The following is a 22,517-nucleotide window of genomic DNA, read 5'->3' as shown; positions in this document are numbered from 1 at the left end:
TTTAATGTCTTTGTCTCTCTCTCTCTTGTCTTCCAGAGGTCACTAGTTTAATGTCTTTGTCTCTCTCTCTCTTCTCGTCCAGAGGTCACTAGTTTAATGTCTTTGTCTCTCTCTCTTCTCATCCAGAGGTCACTAGTTTAATGTCTTTGTCTCTCTCTCTTCTCGTCCAGAGGTCACTAGTTTAATGTCTTTGTCTCTCTCTCTTCTCTTCCAGAGGTCACTAGTTTAATGTCTTTGTCTCTCTCTCTTCTCGTCCAGAGGTCACTAGTTTAATGTCTTTGTCTCTCTCTCTCTTCTCTTCCAGAGGTCACTAGTTTAATGTCTTTGTCTCTCTCTCTCTCTGTCTCTCTTCTCTTCCAGAGGTCACTAGTTTAATGTCTTTGTCTCTCTCTCTTCTCTTCCAGAGGTCACTAGTTTAATGTCTTTGTCTCTCTTCTCGTCCAGAGGTCACTAGTTTAATGTCTTTGTCTCTCTCTCTTCTCTTCCAGAGGTCACTAGTTTAATGTCTTTGTCTCTCTTCTCGTCCAGAGGTCACTAGTTTAATGTCTTTGTCTCTCTCTCTCTTCTCGTCCAGAGGTCACTAGTTTAATGTCTTTGTCTCTCTCTCTTCTCTTCCAGAGGTCACTAGTTTAATGTCTTTGTCTCTCTTCTCGTCCAGAGGTCACTAGTTTAATGTCTTTGTCTCTCTCTCTTCTCTTCCAGAGGTCACTAGTTTAATGTCTTTGTCTCTCTTCTCGTCCAGAGGTCACTAGTTTAATGTCTTTGTCTCTCTCTCTCTTCTCGTCCAGAGGTCACTAGTTTAATGTCTTTGTCTCTCTCTCTTCTCGTCCAGAGGTCACTAGTTTAATGTCTTTGTCTCTCTCTCTTCTCTTCCAGAGGTCACTAGTTTAATGTCTTTGTCTCTCTTCTCGTCCAGAGGTCACTAGTTTAATGTCTTTGTCTCTCTCTCTTCTCGTCCAGAGATCACTAGTTTAATGTCTTTGTCTCTCTCTCTTCTCGTCCAGAGGTCACTAGTTTAATGTCTTTGTCTCTCTCTCTCTTCTCTTCCAGAGGTCACTAGTTTAATGTCTTTGTCTCTCTCTCTTCTCGTCCAGAGGTCACTAGTTTAATGTCTTTGTCTCTCTCTCTTCTCGTCCAGAGGTCACTAGTTTAATGTCTTTGTCTCTCTCTCTTCTCTTCCAGAGGTCACTAGTTTAATGTCTTTGTCTCTCTCACTTCTCGTCCAGAGGTCACTAGTTTAATGTCTTTGTCTCTCTCTCTTCTCTTCTAGAGGTCACTAGTTTAATGTCTTTGTCTCTCTCTCTTCTCTTCCAGAGGTCACTAGTTTAATGTCTTTGTCTCTCTCTCTTCTCGTCCAGAGGTCACTAGTTTAATGTCTTTGTCTCTCTCTCTCTCTTCTCATCCAGAGGTCACTAGTTTAATGTCTTTGTCTTTCTCTCTCTTCTCGTCCAGAGGTCACTAGTTTAATGTCTTTGTCTCTCTCTCTTCCAGAGGTCACTAGTTTAATGTCTTTGTCTCTCTTTCTTCCAGAGGTCACTAGTTTAATGTCTTTGTCTCTCTCTCTCTCTCTCGTCCAGAGGTCACTAGTTTAATGTCTTTGTCTCTCTCTCTCTTCTCTTCCAGAGGTCACTAGTTTAATGTCTTTGTCTCTCTCTCTTCCAGAGGTCACTAGTTTAATGTCTTTGTCTCTCTCTCTCTTCTCATCCAGAGGTCACTAGTTTAATGTCTTTGTCTCTCTCTCTTCCAGAGGTCACTAGTTTAACGTCTTTGTCTCTCGTCCAGAGGTCACTAGTTTAATGTCTTTGTCTCTCTCTCTTCTCTTCCAGAGGTCACTAGTTTAATGTCTTTGTCTCTCTCTCTTCTCGTCCAGAGGGCACTAGTTTAATGTCTTTGTCTCTCTCTCTTCTTGTCCAGAGGTCACTAGTTTAATGTCTTTGTCTCTCTCTCTCTTCTCGTCCAGAGGTCACTAGTTTAATGTCTTTGTCTCTCTCTCTTCTCGTCCAGAGGTCACTAGTTTAATGTCTTTGTCTCTCTCTCTTCTCTTCCAGAGGTCACTAGTTTAATGTCTTTGTCTCTCTCTCTCTTCTCTGTCTCTCTTCTCGTCCAGAGATCACTAGTTTAATGTCTTTGTCTCTCTTCTCTTCCAGAGGTCACTAGTTTAATGTCTTTATCTCTCTTCTCTTCCAGAGGTCACTAGTTTAATGGCTGGAAGGTAGAGGTCAAAGAGGGACAGAATGACCTCCATTCCATCGATGGACAGGCACATACAGCAGACTAACGACCGTCTGCTATGTATCAAACAGGTGAGTTTCCAACATGGTCCCTGATGGACACACGTCAAACAGCAGAGAGCAACATTAATGCATCTGTATTTCATTTGGTCAAAGACAATTCACTAACTAGTGTTTATAAATAGTTACAGCAGCATTTCCCAGACTGGATCCTGGGGACCCCAAAGGTGGATTTTTCTCAGGCTTTTGCCTGCAACATCAGTTCTGTTACACTCACAGACAATATTTGTACAGTTTTGGAAACTTTAGAGTGTTTTCTATCCTCAGCTGTCAATTATATGCATATTCTAGCATCATGTCCTGACAAAATATCCTGTTTATGTGCAAAGCTGTTTCAAAATAGTTGCATTTATACTCTTAGTTTAATAAAAAATATATATCTATATCGCCCCTTTTCTCCCCAATTTCATGGTATCCAATTGGTAGTTACAGTCTTGTCTCATCGCTGTTACGGACTCAGGAGAGGTGAAGGTCGAGAGCCGTGTGTCCACCGAAACACAACCCAGCCAAGCCACTGTGTCTGAGAAAAACCCATACACCTGGCGAACGTGTCAGGCCAACCACAGGAGGCGCTAGTGAGCGATGGGACAAGAACATCCCTACTGGCCAAACCCTCCACTAACCCGGACGACGCTGGGCCAATTGTGCGCGCCCCATGGGTCTCCCGGTCACGGACGTCTGTGACAGAACCTGGGATCTCACAGCGCTGCCCCACTAGGGAGGCTGTGCGTTTGTTTTTGTTCAGTGTAATATAACGGAAGAGCAGAAAATCCCCAAATCCAGACAAATCAAAGCTGATACAGACCCAAGACTACTCCAAGATGTAATCAGCGCCAAAAGTGCTTCTACAAAGTATTGACTCAGGGCTGTGAATACTTACGTAAATGAGCTATTTCTTTATTTCAATTTCAAATTCAGAAAACAAGTTTTCACATTGTCATTATGGGGTATTCTCATCACGTATACTTTTATCATAATTTATTTAATCTGTAGCCTAATAAAGGACATGTTCTCCAGAGTGACTCCAACTTTACTTCCATATGATGGCTAATATATCAATATTTTAACATTTAAAAAATTCCCATCGTACATTTTACAGACTCAAAAAGATCCCACCGTGTCAAACTAACAAATTATCCGTCTGCATTTATAAAAAACGTACCGGAACTTCCTGTTTCCATCAAGCTGTCGTGATTTTTTTTGTTTTTACAGACTCTACTCACATATAAGCTATGGATGGAAACGTGGCTGAATCAGTCAATCAATTGGTCAGCTAACATGTTTTTACATTAGCAGGTTAGCCTAGCAAGCAGGTTAGCAGGTTAGCCTAGCCAGCTATCTAAATGTGTAGTAATCATTTTTTTTCATTAGCAGGTTAGCCTAGCCAGCTATCTAAACGTGTAGTAATCATTTTCTTACATTAGCAGGTTAGCCTAGCCAGCTATCTTTTTTTTACAGTAGCAGGTTAGCAGGTTAGTCTAGAAAGCTATCTAAACGTGTAGTAATCAATTGTGTAGAATTGGCCATCAAGAGGACTACCCACACCTAACCAAATCTAATTGGTCAATACATAGGGAATAGGGAGCCAATTAGGACACAGGTTGTAGATAAAGAAATACAGGTCATCTGTTCACAATAATGCGTTCTGTGCTTGTGGCTCTGTTTCTATGGGTTGTCATGTACACCACTCAAAACACTGTAGCGTTTACTGTTGCTTGTATACCACTGTATAAACACATGAGAAGAGATGGCGTTTAATACATTACGTCTCATGGGGGGGGGGGGCAGAGCTACTGCTGTTGCAATGCATTCTGGGCTGCTGCTGCTGTGCTAAGTGAGCGAGTTTATCCGGATGCCACACACACACACACACACACACACACACACACACACACACACACACACACAGAGAAAGACTAGCACAACAGTGGTGGTCAGTGCCATTAAAGATGAGGGATCACGGCGTTATTTCTATTACCGCATATTGGATAACTGTCGTTCATAGTCCATTCACCCAGTTCAATGTAACATCGATAGGTTTAGGCTACTACATGATACTCACATTTACTTGGCACGCCTGTATTTGGGGAGTTTCTCCATGTTCTTCTCTGCAGATCCTCTCAAGCTCTGTCAGGTTGGATGGGGAGCGTCACTGTTATGAAGCGTAATAGATGAGGTGTTATGAAGGGTAATAGATGAGGTGTTATGAAGGGGGTAATAGATGAGGTGTTATGAAGGGTAATAGATGAGGTGTTATGAAGGGTAATAGATAAGGTATTATGAAGGGTAATAGATGAGGTGTTATGAAGGGTAATAGATGAGGTGTTATGAAGGGTAATAGATGAGGTGTTATGAAGAGTAATAGATGAGGTGTTATGAAGGGTAATAGATGAGGTGTTATGAAGGGTAATAGATGAGGTGTTATGAAGGGTAATAGATGAGGTGTTATGAAGGGTAATAGATGAGGTGTTATGAAGAGTAATAGATGAGGTGTTATGAAGGGTAATAGATGAGGTGTTATGAAGGGTAATAGATGAGGTGTTATGAAGGGTAATAGATGAGGTGTTATGAAGGGTAATAGACTAAATGTTATGAAGGGTAATAGATGAGGTGTTATGAAGGGTAATAGATGAGGTGTTATGAATGGTAATAGATGAGGTGTTATGAAGGGTAATAGATGAGGTGTTATGAAGGGTAATAGATGAGGTGTTATGAATGGTAATAGATGAGGTGTTATGAAGGGTAATAGATGAGGTGTTATGAAGGGTAATAGACTAAATGTTATGAAGGGTAATAGATGAGGTGTTATGAAGGGTAATAGACGAGGTGTTATGAAGGGTAATAGATGAGGTGTTATGAAGGGTAATAGATGAGGTGTTATGAAGGGTAATAGATGAGGTGTTATGAAGGGTAATAGACTAAATGTTATGAAGGGTAATAGATGAGGTGTTATGAAGGGTAATAGATGAGGTGTTATGAAGGGGGTAATAGATGAGGTGTTATGAAGGGGGTAATAGATGAGGTGTTATGAAGGGTAATAGATGAGGTGTTATGAAGGGTAATAGATGAGGTGTTATGAAGGGGGTAATAGATGAGGTGTTATGAAGGGTAATAGATGAGGTGTTATAAAGGGGGTAATAGATGAGGTGTTATAAAGGGGGTAATAGATGAGGTGTTATGAAGGGTAATAGATGAGGTGTTATGAAGGGTAATAGATGAGGTGTTATGAAGGGTAATAGACTAAATGTTATGAAGGGTAATAGATGAGGTGTTATGAAGGGTAATAGATGAGGTGTTATGAATGGTAATAGATGAGGTGTTATGAAGGGTAATAGATGAGGTGTTATGAATGGTAATAGATGAGGTGTTATGAAGGGTAATAGATGAGGTGTTATGAAGGGTAATAGATGAGGTGTTATGAAGGGTAATAGACTAAATGTTATGAAGGGTAATAGATGAGGTGTTATGAAGGGTAATAGACGAGGTGTTATGAAGGGTAATAGATGAGGTGTTATGAAGGGGGTAATAGATGAGGTGTTATGAAGAGTAATAGATGAGGTGTTATGAAGGGTAATAGATGAGGTGTTATGAAGGGTAATAGATGAGGTGTTATGAAGGGTAATAGATGAGGTGTTATGAAGGGTAATAGATGAGGTGTTATAAAGGGGGTAATAGATGAGGTGTTATGAAGGGTAATAGATGAGGTGTTATGAAGGGTAATAGACGAGGTGTTATGAAGGGTAATAGATGAGGTGTTATGAAGGAGGTAATAGATGAGGTGTTATGAAGGGTAATAGATGAGGTGTTATGAAGGGTAATAGATGAGGTGTTATGAAGGGTAATAGATGAGGTGTTATGAAGGGTAATAGATGAGGTGTTATGAAGGGGGTAACAGACTTAATAGATTTATGTTGATTAAACTCTTGATATAGGCTAATAGGGGTGGCAGGGTAGCCTAGTGGTTAGAGAGTTGGACTAGTAACCGGAAGGTTGCAAGTTCAAACCCCCGAGCTGACAAGGTACAAACCTGTCGTTCTGCCCCTGACCAGGCAGTTACCCCACTGTTCCTAGGCCGTCATTGAAAATAAGAATTTGTTCTTCACTGACTTGCCTGGTAAAATAAAATAAAAAATACACACTAATTTGTCAATCGTTTTGTCTGTAAGGTGGCTGCATCCCGAGACATACATGACAGTATCAGTCCATGTCTCTGTGTCTCTGTGTCTTTCTGGCTGTTCTGGAGTGTGTAAACATGTTGGAGCAGTCTCCCGCCCAGGGGATAGTGGGTATGTCTCTTGGCCACTCGTTAGGCTTGATTGGTGGGTTTTGGCTGGAGAAAGAGGCAACATCTGCGAGGTGGCAATGCCAAGCGAGAGCAGCAGCCGTTAACACACTTGGTGTGACCCATTGTTCTGAGTGCAAAGAACAGTAATCACTACAAGCCACAGTGATAATGGTGTTGAACAGTAATCACTACAACCCACAGTGGTAATGGTGTTGAACAGTAATCGCTACAACCCACAGTGGTGATGGTGTTGAACAGTAATCGCTACAAACCACAGTGGTAATGGTGTTGAACAGTAATCACTACAACCACAGTGGTAATGGTGTTGAACAGTAATCGCTACAAAGCACAGTGGTAATGGTGTTGAACAGTAATCACTACAAAGCACAGTGGTAATGGTGTTGAACAGTAATCACTACAAGCCACAGTGGTAATGGTGTTGAACAGTAATCACGACAAGCCACAGTGGTAATGGTGTTGAACAGTAATCGCTACAACCCACAGTGGTGATGGTGTTGAACAGTAATCGCTACAAACCACAGTGGTAATGGTGTTGAACAGTAATCACTACAACCACAGTGGTAATGGTGTTGAACAGTAATTGCTACAAAGCACAGTGGTAATGGTGTTGAACAGTAATCACTACAAAGCACAGTGGTAATGGTGTTGAACAGTAATCACTACAAGCCACAGTGGTAATGGTGTTGAACAGTAATCACGACAAGCCACAGTGATAATGGTGTTGAACAGTAATCACTACAAGCCACAGTGATAATGGTGTTGAACAGTAATCACTACAACCCACAATGGTAATGGTGTTGAACAGTAATCACTACAAGCCACAGTGGTAATGGTGTTGAACAGTAATCACTACAAGCCACAGTGGTAATGGTGTTGAACAGTAATCACTACAAGCCACAGTGATAATGGTGTTGAACAGTAATCACTACAAGCCACAGTGGTAATGGTGTTGAACAGTAATCACGACAAGCCACAGTGATAATGGTGTTGAACAGCAATCACTACAAGCCACAGTGATAATGGTGTTGAACAGTAATCACTACAACCCACAATGGTAATGGTGCTGAACAGTAATCACTACAAGCCACAGTGGTAATGGTGTTGAACAGTAATCACTACAAGCCACAGTGGTAATGGTGTTGAACAGTAATCACTACAAGCCACAGTGATAATGGTGTTGAACAGTAATCACCACAACCCACAGTGATAATGGTGTTGAACAGTAATCACTACAACCCACAGTGGTAATGGTGTTGAACAGTAATCACTACAAGCCACAGTGGTAATGGTGTTGAACAGTAATCACTACAACCCACAGTGGTAATGGTGTTGAACAGTAATCACTACAAGCCACAGCGATAATGGTGTTGAACAGTAATCACTACAACCCACAGTGATAATGGTGTTGAACAGTAATCACTACAACCCACAGTGGTAATGGTGTTGAACAGTAATCACTACAAGCCACAGTGGTAATGGTGTTGAACAGTAATCGCTACAACCCACAGTGGTAATGGTGTTGAACAGTAACCGCTACAAAGCACAGTGGTAATGGTGTTGAACAGTAATCACTACAAGCCATAGTGGTAATGGTGTTGAACAGTAATCACTACAAGCCACAGTGGTAATGGTGTTGAACAGTAATCACTACAAGCCACAGTGATAATGGTGTGAACAGTAATCACTCATTCTACAGTGATAATGGTGTTGAACAGTAATCACTACAAGGCACAGTGATAATGGTGGTGAACAGTAATCACTACAAGCCACATTGATAATGGTGTTGAACAGTAAACACTAAAGCACAGTGATAATGGTGTTGAACAGTAATCACTACACAGCAATGTGATAATGGTGTTGAACATTAATCACTACAAAGCACAGTGATAATGGTGTTGAACAGTAATCACTGCAAAGCAAGGTGATAATGGTGTTGAACATTAATCACTACAAAGCAAGGTGATAATGGTGTTGAACAGTAATCACTACAAAGCAAGTTGATAATGGTGTTGAACAGTAATCACTACAAAGCAAGGTGATAATGGTGTTTTAGGTTTTACCTCCTCTATACATAACATATAACTCCAAACAATTCCTCCTTCTCTCTATATATATTTACCTTACTTTATCTCTCACCTTTGCTCCTGTCTCTCTTTCTCTCTCTGTCTCCTCTCTCTCTCATCTACCACTCTCTTCCCTCTCTCTCTCTCTCTTTCTACATCTCATCTCTCCCTCTCTCCTCTCCATCTCTCCTCTCTCTCTTTCTCTCCCCGTCTCCTCTCTCTCCTCTCTCTCTTTCTCTCCCCGTCTCCTCTCTCTCATCTACCTCTCTCTTTCTCTCCATCCCTCTCTTTCTCTCTTTGTCTCCTCTCTCTCTCATTTACCTCTCTCATCGCTTCTCTTCTCCTCTCTCTCTCTCTCTCTCTCTCTCTACATCTCATCTCTCTCTCTCCTCTCCATCTCTTCTCTCCCTCTCTCTACATCTCCCCTATCTCTCTCTCTCCATCTCCTCTCTCTCTCATCTACCTCTCCCCCCTCCCCCTCCCCCTCCCCCCATCCTTGGTACACTGATTGAGTGTGTGTTTATCTTCCAGTCTAATCTATATTTAGCATCTCTGAATGTGAGTTTCTCCAGAGCTGACTCTATCCAACAGCATGATTCACATGCTCTTAACCCCCTTCACACACACACACACACACACACACACACACACACACACACACACACACACACACACACACACACACACACACACACACAGCCCAGAGATTTACTCGGCAGGGAAATGGTCGAGGACTCCACATGAACTACACAAGACTGGTTTCATCTGGCCCTTGTCAAACGCTGCCTTTGCAGATGGATTTGGAGGCTAATCAAATGCTGACCTCTGCTGCCACCTAAAGAGAAGAAGACAAACCTTCTGACTGTAACTAGTCTGCTGCTTTTCCCCCCTTCCTGTCTCTTACAGAGGAGAGGAACAGACCTGGTTTTAAATAGTATTAGAAATCATTTAAAATACTCGATCTGGGCTCGATTTAGCCCGCCTGGCTAAAACTGAACCAATAGAACAGAACTGTAAAACTGCAAAGCAAACCCAGTCCACCTGGCTCTCCGTGCAGGCTAGAGCAAACGCCGACGGTAATTGAAATATGTTGAATACCGATTGAACCCAGGTGTGTTAGAGGAGTTGGAATCAAAGCAAGCATCTTCAGTTCAACATGACAAGCTGTGTGCCTTTTGATGCTGCCTAGCTGTGGACTGGGTTTCTTATTTGTAACCTAGCAAGCACACCACAAAGGGAAAAGCAGCGTGTGATAATCTCTCTGCAGAAAGGCAATAAACTGCTTCAGAGAGGAGAGGAGAAGAGAAGACAGGAGAGAGATGCCTTATTGTCCCTTTATTTAACTAGGGATTTAATCACATTGAGATTGACATCTGTTTTAATCTGGGATTTAATCACATTGAGATTGACATCTGTTTTATTTATAAATTAGCCATGGATCACTTAAAGTGAGTTGAGACAATGTGGACGTGTCGTGAGTGACTGAGTGTGTGAGTGATATAGTGACATTCTCTGCCTGAACTGCCGTTCTCTTTGTCACCTGGAGTTATCCACCGTTAGTCTCTATGTCACCTGGAGTTATCCACCGTTAGTCTCTATGTCACCTGGAGTTATCCACCGTTAGTCTCTATGTCACCTGGAGTTGTCCACCGTTAGTCTCTATGTCACCTGGAGTTGTCCACCGTTAGTCTCTATGTCACCTGGAGTTGTCCACCGTTAGTCTCTTTGTCACCTGGAGTTGTCCACCGTTAGTCTCTTAGTCCCCCGTTAGTCGTTTAGTCCCCTGGAGTTATCCATCGTTAGTCTCTTAGTCACCTGGAGTTGTCCCTCGTTAGTCTCTTAGTCATCTGGAGTTGTCCACCGTTAGTCTCTTAGTCACCTGGAGTTGTCCCCTGTTAGTCTCTTAGTCACCTGGAGTTGTCCACCTTCAGTCTCTTTGTCATCTGGAGTTGTTCACTGTTAGTCTCTTAGTCCCCCGTTAGTCTCTTTGTCAACTGGAGTTGTCCACCGTTAGTCTCTTAGTCGCCTGGAGTTGTCCACCGTTAGTCTCTTAGTCACCTGGAGTTGTCCACCGTTAGTCTCTTTGTCAACTGGAGTTGTCCACCGTTAGCCTCTTAGTCGCCTGGAGTTGTCCACTGTTAGTCTCTATGTCACCTGGAGTTGTCCACCGTTAGTCTCTATGTCACCTGGAGTTGTCCACCGTTAGTCTTTTTGTCAACTGGAGTTGTTCACCGTTAGTCTTTTTGTCAACTGGAGTTGTTCACCGTTAGTCTCTTTGTCAACTGGAGTTGTTCACCGTTAGTCTCTTTGTCAACTGGAGTTGTCCACCGTTAGTCTCTTTGTCAACTGGAGTTGTCCATGTTAGTCTCTTTGTCAACTGGAGTTGTCCACCGTTAGTCTCTTTGTCACCTGGAGTTGTCCACCGTTAGTCTCTATGTCACCTGGAGTTGTCCCCCGTTAGTCTCTATGTCACCTGGAGTTGTCCACCGTTAGTCTCTATGTCACCTGGAGTTGTCCCCCGTTAGTCTCTATGTCACATGGAGTTGTCCACCGTTAGTCTCTTAGTCCCCCGTTAGTCGTTTAGTCCCCTGGAGTTATCCATCGTTAGTCTCTTAGTCACCTGGAGTTGTCCCTCGTTAGTCTCTTAGTCACCTGGAGTTGTCCACCGTTAGTCTCTTAGTCACCTGGAGTTGTCCCCTGTTAGTCTCTTAGTCACCTGGAGTTGTCCACCTTCAGTCTCTTTGTCATCTGGAGTTGTTCACTGTTAGTCTCTTAGTCCCCCGTTAGTCTCTTTGTCAACTGGAGTTGTCCACCGTTAGTCTCTTAGTCGCCTGGAGTTGTCCACCGTTAGTCTCTTTGTCAACTGGAGTTGTCCACCGTTAGTCTCTTAGTCACCTGGAGTTGTCCACCGTTAGTCTCTTTGTCAACTGGAGTTGTCCACCATTAGCCTCTTAGTCGCCTGGAGTTGTCCACTGTTAGTCTCTATGTCACCTGGAGTTGTCCACCGTTAGTCTCTATGTCACCTGGAGTTGTCCACCGGTAGTCTTTTTGTCAACTGGAGTTGTTCACCGTTAGTCTCTTTGTCAACTGGAGTTGTTCACCGTTAGTCTCTTTGTCAACTGGAGTTGTCCACCGTTAGTCTCTTTGTCAACTGGAGTTGTCCATGTTAGTCTCTTTGTCAACTGGAGTTGTCCACCGTTAGTCTCTTTGTCAACTGGAGTTGTCTACCGTTAGTCTCTTTGTCAACTGGAGTTGTCCACCGTTAGTCTCTTTGTCAACTGGAGTTGTCCATGTTAGTCTCTTTGTCACCTGGAGTTGTCCACCGTTAGTCTCTATGTCACCTGGAGTTGTCCACCGTTAGTCTCTTAGTCCCCCGTTAGTCTTTTAGTCCCCTGGAGTTATCCATCGTTAGTCTCTTAGTCACCTGGAGTTGTCCCTCATTAGTCTCTTAGTCACCTGGAGTTGTCCACCGTTAGTCTCTTAGTCACCTGGAGTTGTCCCCTGTTAGTCTCTTTGTCATCTGGAGTTGTTCACTGTTAGTCTCTTAGTCCCCCGTTAGTCTCTTAGTCACCTGGAGTTGTCCACTGTTAGTCTCTTAGTCACCTGGAGTTGTCCCCTGTTAGTCTCTTAGTCACCTGGAGTTGTCCACCTTCAGTCTCTTTGTCATCTGGAGTTGTTCACTGTTAGTCTCTTAGTCCCCCGTTAGTCTCTTAGTCACCTGGAGTTGTCCACCGTTTGTCTCTTTGTCAACTGGAATAGTCCACCGTTAGTCTCTTAGTCGCCTGGAGTTGTCCACCGTTAGTCTCTATGTCACCTGGAGTTGTCCCCCGTTAGTCTCTATGTCACCTGGAGTTGTCCACCGTTAGACTCTTTGTCAACTGGAGTTGTCCACCGTTTGTCTCTTTGTCATCTGGAGTTGTCCACCATTAGCCTCTTAGTCGCCTGGAGTTGTCCACTGTTAGTCTCTATGTCACCTGGAGTTGTCCACCGTTAGTCTCTATGTCACCTGTAGTTGTCCACCGTTAGTCTCTTAGTCCCCCGTTAGTCTTTTAGTCCCCTGGAGTTATCCATTGTTAGTCTCTTAGTCACCTGGAGTTGTCCCTCGTTAGTCTCTTAGTCACCTGGAGTTGTCCACCGTTAGTCTCTTAGTCACCTGGAGTTGTCCCCTGTTAGTCTCTTAGTCACCTGGAGTTGTCCACCTTCAGTCTCTTTGTCATCTGGAGTTGTTCATTGTTAGTCTCTTAGTCCCCCGTTAGTCTCTTAGTCACCTGGAGTTGTCCACCGTTTGTCTCTTTGTCAACTGGAGTTGTCCACCGTTAGTCTCTTTGTCAACTGGAGTTGTCCACCGTTAGTCTCTTTGTCAACTGGAGTTGTCCATGTTAGTCTCTTTGTCAACTGGAGTTGTCCACCGTTAGTCTCTTTGTCACCTGGAGTTGTCCACCGTTAGTCTCTATGTCACCTGGAGTTGTCCACCGTTAGTCTCTTTGTCAACTGGAGTTGTCTACCGTTAGTCTCTTTGTCAACTGGAGTTGTCCACCGTTAGTCTCTTTGTCAACTGGAGTTGTCCATGTTAGTCTCTTTGTCACCTGGAGTTGTCCACCGTTAGTCTCTATGTCACCTGGAGGTGTCCCCCGTTAGTCTCTATGTCACCTGGAGTTGTCCACCGTTAGTCTCTTAGTCCCCGTTAGTCTTTTAGTCCCCTGGAGTTATCCATCGTTAGTCTCTTAGTCACCTGGAGTTGTCCCTCGTTAGTCTCTTAGTCACCTGGAGTTGTCCACCATTAGTCTCTTAGTCACCTGGAGTTGTCCCCTGTTAGTCTCTTAGTCACCTGGAATTGTCCACCTTCAGTCTCTTTGTCATCTGGAGTTGTTCACTGTTAGTCTCTTAGTCCCCCGTTAGTCTCTTAGTCACCTGGAGTTGTCCACCGTTTGTCTCTTTGTCATCTGGAGTTGTCCACCGTTAGTCTCTTAGTCACCTGGAGTTATCCATCGTTAGTCTCTATGTCACCTGGAGTTGTCCCCCATTAGTCTCTATGTCACCTGGAGTTGTCCACCGTTAGACTCTTTGTCAACTGGAGTTGTTCACTGTTAGTCTCTTAGTCCCCCGTTAGTCTCTATGTCACCTGGAGTTGTCCACCGTTAGTCTCTTTGTCAACTGGAGTTGTCTACCGTTAGTCTCTTTGTCAACTGGAGTTGTCCACCGTTAGTCTCTTTGTCAACTGGAGTTGTCCATGTTAGTCTCTTAGTCACCTGGAGTTGTCCACCGTTTGTCTCTTTGTCAACTGGAGTTGTCCACCGTTAGTCTCTTTGTCAACTGGAGTTGTCCACCGTTAGTCTCTTTGTCAACTGGAGTTGTCCATGTTAGTCTCTTTGTCAACTGGAGTTGTCCACCGTTAGTCTCTTTGTCACCTGGAGTTGTCCACCGTTAGTCTCTATGTCACCTGGAGTTGTCCACCGTTAGTCTCTTTGTCAACTGGAGTTTTCTACCGTTAGTCTCTTTGTCAACTGGAGTTGTCCACCGTTAGTCTCTTTGTCAACTGGAGTTGTCTACCGTTAGTCTCTTTGTCAACTGGAGTTGTCCACCGTTAGTCTCTTTGTCAACTGGAGTTGTCCATGTTAGTCTCTTTGTCACCTGGAGTTGTCCACCGTTAGTCTCTATGTCACCTGGAGTTGTCCACCGTTAGTCTCTTAGTCCCCGTTAGTCTTTTAGTCCCCTGGAGTTATCCATCGTTAGTCTCTTAGTCACCTGGAGTTGTCCCTCATTAGTCTCTTAGTCACCTGGAGTTGTCCACCGTTAGTCTCTTAGTCACCTGGAGTTGTCCCCTGTTAGTCTCTTTGTCATCTGGAGTTGTTCACTGTTAGTCTCTTAGTCCCCCGTTAGTCTCTTAGTCACCTGGAGTTGTCCACTGTTAGTCTCTTAGTCACCTGGAGTTGTCCCCTGTTAGTCTCTTAGTCACCTGGAGTTGTCCACCTTCAGTCTCTTTGTCATCTGGAGTTGTTCACTGTTAGTCTCTTAGTCCCCCGTTAGTCTCTTAGTCACCTGGAGTTGTCCACCGTTTGTTTCTTTGTCAACTGGAGTTGTCCACCGTTAGTCTCTTAGTCGCCTGGAGTTGTCCACCGTTAGTCTCTATGTCACCTGGAGTTGTCCCCCGTTAGTCTCTATGTCACCTGGAGTTGTCCACCGTTAGACTCTTTGTCAACTGGAGTTGTCCACCGTTTGTCTCTTTGTCATCTGGAGTTGTCCACCATTAGCCTCTTAGTCGCCTGGAGTTGTCCACTGTTAGTCTCTATGTCACCTGGAGTTGTCCACCGTTAGTCTCTATGTCACCTGGAGTTGTCCACCATTAGTCTCTTAGTCCCCCGTTAGTCTTTTAGTCCCCTGGAGTTATCCATTGTTAGTCTCTTAGTCACCTGGAGTTGTCCCTCGTTAGTCTCTTAGTCACCTGGAGTTGTCCACCGTTAGTCTCTTAGTCACCTGGAGTTGTCCCCTGTTAGTCTCTTAGTCACCTGGAGTTGTCCACCTTCAGTCTCTTTGTCATCTGGAGTTGTTCATTGTTAGTCTCTTAGTCCCCCGTTAGTCTCTTAGTCACCTGGAGTTGTCCACCGTTTGTCTCTTTGTCAACTGGAGTTGTCCACCGTTAGTCTCTTTGTCAACTGGAGTTGTCCACCGTTAGTCTCTTTGTCAACTGGAGTTGTCCATGTTAGTCTCTTTGTCAACTGGAGTTGTCCACCGTTAGTCTCTTTGTCACCTGGAGTTGTCCACCGTTAGTCTCTATGTCACCTGGAGTTGTCTACCGTTAGTCTCTTTGTCAACTGGAGTTGTCCACCGTTAGTCTCTTTGTCAACTGGAGTTGTCCACCGTTAGTCTCTTTGTCAACTGGAGTTGTCCATGTTAGTCTCTTTGTCACCTGGAGTTGTCCACCGTTAGTCTCTATGTCACCTGGAGGTGTCCCCGTTAGTCTCTATGTCACCTGGAGTTGTCCACCGTTAGTCTCTTAGTCCCCGTTAGTCTTTTAGTCCCCTGGAGTTATCCATCGTTAGTCTCTTAGTCACCTGGAGTTGTCCCTCGTTAGTCTCTTAGTCACCTGGAGTTGTCCACCATTAGTCTCTTAGTCACCTGGAGTTGTCCCCTGTTAGTCTCTTAGTCACCTGGAATTGTCCACCTTCAGTCTCTTTGTCATCTGGAGTTGTTCACTGTTAGTCTCTTAGTCCCCGTTAGTCTCTTAGTCACCTGGAGTTGTCCACCGTTTGTCTCTTTGTCATCTGGAGTTGTCCACCGTTAGTCTCTTAGTCACCTGGAGTTATCCATCGTTAGTCTCTATGTCACCTGGAGTTGTCCCCCATTAGTCTCTATGTCACCTGGAGTTGTCCACCGTTAGACTCTTTGTCAACTGGAGTTGTTCACTGTTAGTCTCTTAGTCCCCCGTTAGTCTCTTAGTCACCTGGAGTTGTCCACCGTTTGTCTCTTTGTCAACTGGAGTTGTCTACCGTTAGTCTCTTTGTCAACTGGAGTTGTCCACCGTTAGTCTCTTTGTCAACTGGAGTTGTCCATGTTAGTCTCTTAGTCACCTGGAGTTGTCCACCGTTTGTCTCTTTGTCAACTGGAGTTGTCCACCGTTAGTCTCTTTGTCAACTGGAGTTGTCCACCGTTAGTCTCTTTGTCAACTGGAGTTGTCCATGTTAGTCTCTTTGTCAACTGGAGTTGTCCACCGTTAGTCTCTTTGTCACCTGGAGTTGTCCACCGTTAGTCTCTATGTCACCTGGAGTTGTCCACCGTTAGTCTCTTTGTCAACTGGAGTTTTCTACCGTTAGTCTCTTAGTCACCTGGAATTGTCCACCTTCAGTCTCTTTGTCATCTGGAGTTGTTCACTGTTAGTCTCTTAGTCCCCCGTTAGTCTCTTAGTCACCTGGAGTTGTCCAACGTTTGTCTCTTTGTCATCTGGAGTTGTCCACCGTTAGTCTCTTAGTCACCTGGAGTTATCCATCGTTAGTCTCTTAGTCACCTGGAGTTTTCCCTCGTTTGTCTCTTAGTCACCTGGAGTTATCCATCGTTAGTCTCTATGTCACCTGGAGTTGTCCCCCGTTAGTCTCTATGTCACCTGGAGTTGTCCACCGTTAGACTCTTTGTCAACTGGAGTTGTTCACTGTTAGTCTCTTAGTCCCCCGTTAGTCTCTTAGTCACCTGGAGTTGTCCACCGTTTGTCTCTTTGTCAACTGGAGTTGTCCACCGTTAGTCTCTTTGTCACCTGGAGTTGTCCACCGTTAGTCTCTATGTCACCTGGAGTTGTCCACCGTTAGTCTCTTTGTCAACTGGAGTTGTCTACCGTTAGTCTCTTTGTCAACTGGAGTTGTCCACCGTTAGTCTCTTTGTCAACTGGAGTTGTCCATGTTAGTCTCTTTGTCACCTGGAGTTGTCCACCGTTAGTCTCTATGTCACCTGGAGTTGTCCACCGTTAGTCTCTTAGTCCCCTGGAGTTATCCATCGTTAGTCTCTTAGTCACCTGGAGTTGTCCCTCGTTAGTCTCTTAGTCACCTGGAATTGTCCACCATTAGTCTCTTAGTCACCTGGAGTTGTCCCCTGTTAGTCTCTTAGTCACCTGGAGTTGTCCACCTTCAGTCTCTTTGTCATCTGGAGTTGTTCACTGTTAGTCTCTTAGTCCCCCGTTAGTCTCTTAGTCACCTGGAGTTGTCCACCGTTTGTCTCTTTGTCATCTGGAGTTGTCCACCGTTAGTCTCTTAGTCACCTGGAGTTATCCATCGTTAGTCTCTTAGTCACCTGGAGTTTTCCCTCGTTAGTCTCTTAGTCACCTGGAGTTGTCCACCGTTAGTCTCTTAGTCACCTGGAGTTGTCCCCTGTTAGTCTCTTAGTCACCTGGAGTTGTCCACCTTCAGTCTCTTTGTCATCTGGAGTTGTTCACTGTTAGTCTCTTTGTCCCCCGTTAGTCTCTTAGTCACTTGGAGTTGTCCACCGTTTGTCTCTTTGTCATCTGGAGTTGTCCACCGTTAGTCTCTTAGTCGCCTGGAGTTGTCCACCGTTAGTCTCTATGTCACCTGGAGTTGTCCCCCGTTAGTCTCTATGTCACCTGGAGTTGTCCACAGTTAGACTCTTTGTCAACTGGAGTTGTCCACCGTTAGTCTCTTAGTCACCGGGAGTTGTCCACCGTTAGTCTCTTTGTCAACTGGAGTTGTCCACCGTTTGTCTCTTTGTCATCTGGTGTTGTCCACGTTAGTCTCTATGTCACCTGGAGTTGTCCACCGTTAGTCTCTATGTCACCTGGAGTTGTCCACCGGTAGTCTTTTTGTCAACTGGAGTTGTTCACCGTTAGTCTCTTTGTCAACTGGAGTTGTTCACCGTTAGTCTCTTTGTCAACTGGAGTTGTCCACCGTTAGTCTCTTTGTCAACTGGAGTTGTCCATGTTAGTCTCTTTGTCAACTGGAGTTGTCCACCGTTAGTCTCTTTGTCAACTGGAGTTGTCTACCTTTAGTCTCTTTGTCAACTGGAGTTGTCCACCGTTAGTCTCTTTGTCAACTGGAGTTGTCCATGTTAGTCTCTTTGTCACCTGGAGTTGTCCACCGTTAGTCTCTATGTCACCTGGAGTTGTCCACCGTTAGTCTCTTAGTCCCCCGTTAGTCTTTTAGTCCCCTGGAGTTATCCATCGTTAGTCTCTTAGTCACCTGGAGTTGTCCCTCATTAGTCTCTTAGTCACCTGGAGTTGTCCACCGTTAGTCTCTTAGTCACCTGGAGTTGTCCCCTGTTAGTCTCTTTGTCATCTGGAGTTGTTCACTGTTAGTCTCTTAGTCCCCCGTTAGTCTCTTAGTCACCTGGAGTTGTCCACTGTTAGTCTCTTAGTCACCTGGAGTTGTCCCCTGTTAGTCTCTTAGTCACCTGGAGTTGTCCACCTTCAGTCTCTTTGTCATCTGGAGTTGTTCACTGTTAGTCTCTTAGTCCCCCGTTAGTCTCTTAGTCACCTGGAGTTGTCCACCGTTTGTCTCTTTGTCAACTGGAGTTGTCCACCGTTAGTCTCTTAGTCGCCTGGAGTTGTCCACCGTTAGTCTCTATGTCACCTGGAGTTGTCCCCCGTTAGTCTCTATGTCACCTGGAGTTGTCCACCGTTAGACTCTTTGTCAACTGGAGTTGTCCACCGTTTGTCTCTTTGTCATCTGGAGTTGTCCACCATTAGCCTCTTAGTCACCTGGAGTTGTCCACTGTTAGTCTCTATGTCACCTGGAGTTGTCCACCGTTAGTCTCTATGTCACCTGGAGTTGTCCACTGTTAGTCTCTTAGTCCCCCGTTAGTCTTTTAGTCCCCTGGAGTTATCCATCGTTAGTCTCTTAGTCACCTGGAGTTGTCCCTCGTTAGTCTCTTAGTCACCTGGAGTTGTCCACCGTTAGTCTCTTAGTCACCTGGAGTTGTCCCCTGTTAGTCTCTTAGTCACCTGGAGTTGTCCACCTTCAGTCTCTTTGTCATCTGGAGTTGTTCACTGTTAGTCTCTTAGTCCCCCGTTAGTCTCTTAGTCACCTGGAGTTGTCCACCGTTTGTCTCTTTGTCAACTGGAGTTGTCCACCGTTAGTCTCTTTGTCAACTGGAGTTGTCCACCGTTAGTCTCTTTGTCAACTGGAGTTGTCCATGTTAGTCTCTTTGTCAACTGGAGTTGTCCACCGTTAGTCTCTTTGTCACCTGGAGTTGTCCACCGTTAGTCTCTATGTCACCTGGAGTTGTCCACCGTTAGTCTCTTTGTCAACTGGAGTTGTCTACCATTAGTCTCTTTGTCAACTGGAGTTGTCCACCGTTAGTCTCTTTGTCAACTGGAGTTGTCCATGTTAGTCTCTTTGTCACCTGGAGTTGTCCACCGTTAGTCTCTATGTCACCTGGAGGTGTCCCCCGTTAGTCTCTATGTCACCTGGAGTTGTCCACCGTTAGTCTCTTAGTCCCCCGTTAGTCTTTTAGTCCCCTGGAGTTATCCATCGTTAGTCTCTTAGTCACCTGGAGTTGTCCCTCGTTAGTCTCTTAGTCACCTGGAGTTGTCCACCATTAGTCTCTTAGTCACCTGGAGTTGTCCCCTGTTAGTCTCTTAGTCACCTGGAATTGTCCACCTTCAGTCTCTTTGTCATCTGGAGTTGTTCACTGTTAGTCTCTTAGTCCCCCGTTAGTCTCTTAGTCACCTGGAGTTGTCCACCGTTTGTCTCTTTGTCATCTGGAGTTGTCCACCGTTAGTCTCTTAGTCACCTGGAGTTATCCATCGTTAGTCTCTATGTCACCTGGAGTTGTCCCCCGTTAGTCTCTATGTCACCTGGAGTTGTCCACCGTTAGACTCTTTGTCAACTGGAGTTGTTCACTGTTAGTCTCTTAGTCCCCCGTTAGTCTCTTAGTCACCTGGAGTTGTCCACCGTTTGTCTATTTGTCAACTGGAGTTGTCCACCGTTAGTCTCTTTGTCACCTGGAGTTGTCCACCGTTAGTCTCTTTGTCACCTGGAGTTGTCCACCGTTAGTCTCTTTGTCAACTGGAGTTGTCTACCGTTAGTCTCTTTGTCAACTGGAGTTGTCCACCGTTAGTCTCTTTGTCAACTGGAGTTGTCCACCGTTAGTCTCTTTGTCAACTGGAGTTGTCCATGTTAGTCTCTTTGTCACCTGGAGTTGTCCACCGTTAGACTCTTTGTCAACTGGAGTTGTCCACCGTTTGTCTCTTTGTCATCTGGAGTTGTCCACCATTAGCCTCTTAGTCGCCTGGAGTTGTCCACTGTTAGTCTCTATGTCACCTGGAGTTGTCCACTGTTAGTCTCTTAGTCCCCCGTTAGTCTTTTAGTCCCCTGGAGTTATCCATCGTTAGTCTCTTAGTCACCTGGAGTTGTCCCTCGTTAGTCTCTTAGTCACCTGGAGTTGTCCACCGTTAGTCTCTTAGTCACCTGGAGTTGTCCCCTGTTAGTCTCTTAGTCACCTGGAGTTGTCCACCTTCAGTCTCTTTGTCATCTGGAGTTGTTCACTGTTAGTCTCTTAGTCCCCCGTTAGTCTCTTAGTCACCTGGAGTTGTCCACCGTTTGTCTCTTTGTCAACTGGAGTTGTCCACCGTTAGTCTCTTTGTCAACTGGAGTTGTCCACCGTTAGTCTCTTTGTCAACTGGAGTTGTCCATGTTAGTCTCTTTGTCAACTGGAGTTGTCCACCGTTAGTCTCTTTGTCACCTGGAGTTGTCCACCGTTAGTCTCTATGTCACCTGGAGTTGTCCACCGTTAGTCTCTTTGTCAACTGGAGTTGTCTACCATTAGTCTCTTTGTCAACTGGAGTTGTCCACCGTTAGTCTCTTTGTCAACTGGAGTTGTCCATGTTAGTCTCTTTGTCACCTGGAGTTGTCCACCGTTAGTCTCTATGTCACCTGGAGGTGTCCCCGTTAGTCTCTATGTCACCTGGAGTTGTCCACCGTTAGTCTCTTAGTCCCCGTTAGTCTTTTAGTCCCCTGGAGTTATCCATCGTTAGTCTCTTAGTCACCTGGAGTTGTCCCTCGTTAGTCTCTTAGTCACCTGGAGTTGTCCACCATTAGTCTCTTAGTCACCTGGAGTTGTCCCCTGTTAGTCTCTTAGTCACCTGGAATTGTCCACCTTCAGTCTCTTTGTCATCTGGAGTTGTTCACTGTTAGTCTCTTAGTCCCCGTTAGTCTCTTAGTCACCTGGAGTTGTCCACCGTTTGTCTCTTTGTCATCTGGAGTTGTCCACCGTTAGTCTCTTAGTCACCTGGAGTTATCCATCGTTAGTCTCTATGTCACCTGGAGTTGTCCCCCGTTAGTCTCTATGTCACCTGGAGTTGTCCACCGTTAGACTCTTTGTCAACTGGAGTTGTTCACTGTTAGTCTCTTAGTCCCCGTTAGTCTCTTAGTCACCTGGAGTTGTCCACCGTTTGTCTCTTTGTCAACTGGAGTTGTCCACCGTTAGTCTCTTTGTCACCTGGAGTTGTCCACCGTTAGTCTCTTTGTCACCTGGAGTTGTCCACCGTTAGTCTCTTTGTCAACTGGAGTTGTCTACCGTTAGTCTCTTTGTCAACTGGAGTTGTCCACCGTTAGTCTCTTTGTCAACTGGAGTTGTCCACCGTTAGTCTCTTTGTCAACTGGAGTTGTCCATGTTAGTCTCTTTGTCACCTGGAGTTGTCCACCGTTAGTCTCTATGTCACCTGGAGTTGTCCACCGTTAGTCTCTTTGTCAACTGGAGTTGTCTACCGTTAGTCTCTTTGTCAACTGGAGTTGTCCACCGTTAGTCTCTTTGTCAACTGGAGTTGTCCATGTTAGTTTCTTTGTCACCTGGAGTTGTCCACCGTTAGTCTCTATGTCACCTGGAGTTGTCCACCGTTAGTCTCTTAGTCCCCCGTTAGTCTTTTAGTCCCCTGGAGTTATCCATCGTTAGTCTCTTAGTCACCTGGAGTTGTCCCTCGTTAGTCTCTTAGTCACCTGGAGTTGTCCCCTGTTAGTCTCTTAGTCACCTGGAATTGTCCACCTTCAGTCTCTTTGTCATCTGGAGTTGTTCACTGTTAGTCTCTTAGTCCCCCGTTAGTCTCTTAGTCACCTGGAGTTGTCCACCGTTTGTCTCTTTGTCATCTGGAGTTGTCCACCGTTAGTCTCTTAGTCACCTGGAGTTATCCATCGTTAGTCTCTTAGTCACCTGGAGTTTTCCCTCGTTAGTCTCTTAGTCACCTGGAGTTGTCCACCGTTAGTCTCTTAGTCACCTGGAGTTGTCCCCTGTTAGTCTCTTAGTCACCTGGAGTTGTCCACCTTCAGTCTCTTTGTCATCTGGAGTTGTTCACTGTTAGTCTCTTTGTCCCCCGTTAGTCTCTTAGTCACTTGGAGTTGTCCACCGTTTGTCTCTTTGTCATCTGGA

General features: G+C 44.9%; 1 protein-coding gene across 1 annotated transcript in view; it reads left to right on the top strand.

Annotated features, from left to right (window-relative positions):
- Positions 1 to 22,517, top strand: part of LOC135505269 (zinc finger MIZ domain-containing protein 1-like) — a 341,310-nt gene that overhangs the window by 189,976 nt on the left and 128,817 nt on the right. The window contains exon 3 of the mRNA XM_064924479.1: positions 2,188 to 2,303. Within this exon, the coding sequence (XP_064780551.1) occupies positions 2,235 to 2,303 (69 nt within the window). The 5' untranslated portion in view covers positions 2,188 to 2,234. The remainder of the gene's footprint in view (positions 1 to 2,187; positions 2,304 to 22,517) is intronic.

Source organism: Oncorhynchus masou, chromosome 18 (genome assembly GCF_036934945.1).
Source record: "Oncorhynchus masou masou isolate Uvic2021 chromosome 18, UVic_Omas_1.1, whole genome shotgun sequence".
NCBI lineage: Eukaryota > Metazoa > Chordata > Actinopteri > Salmoniformes > Salmonidae > Oncorhynchus > Oncorhynchus masou.
The sequence above is the reverse complement of the archived record's forward strand: the minus strand, read 5'-3'. Positions and strand labels throughout refer to the sequence as shown.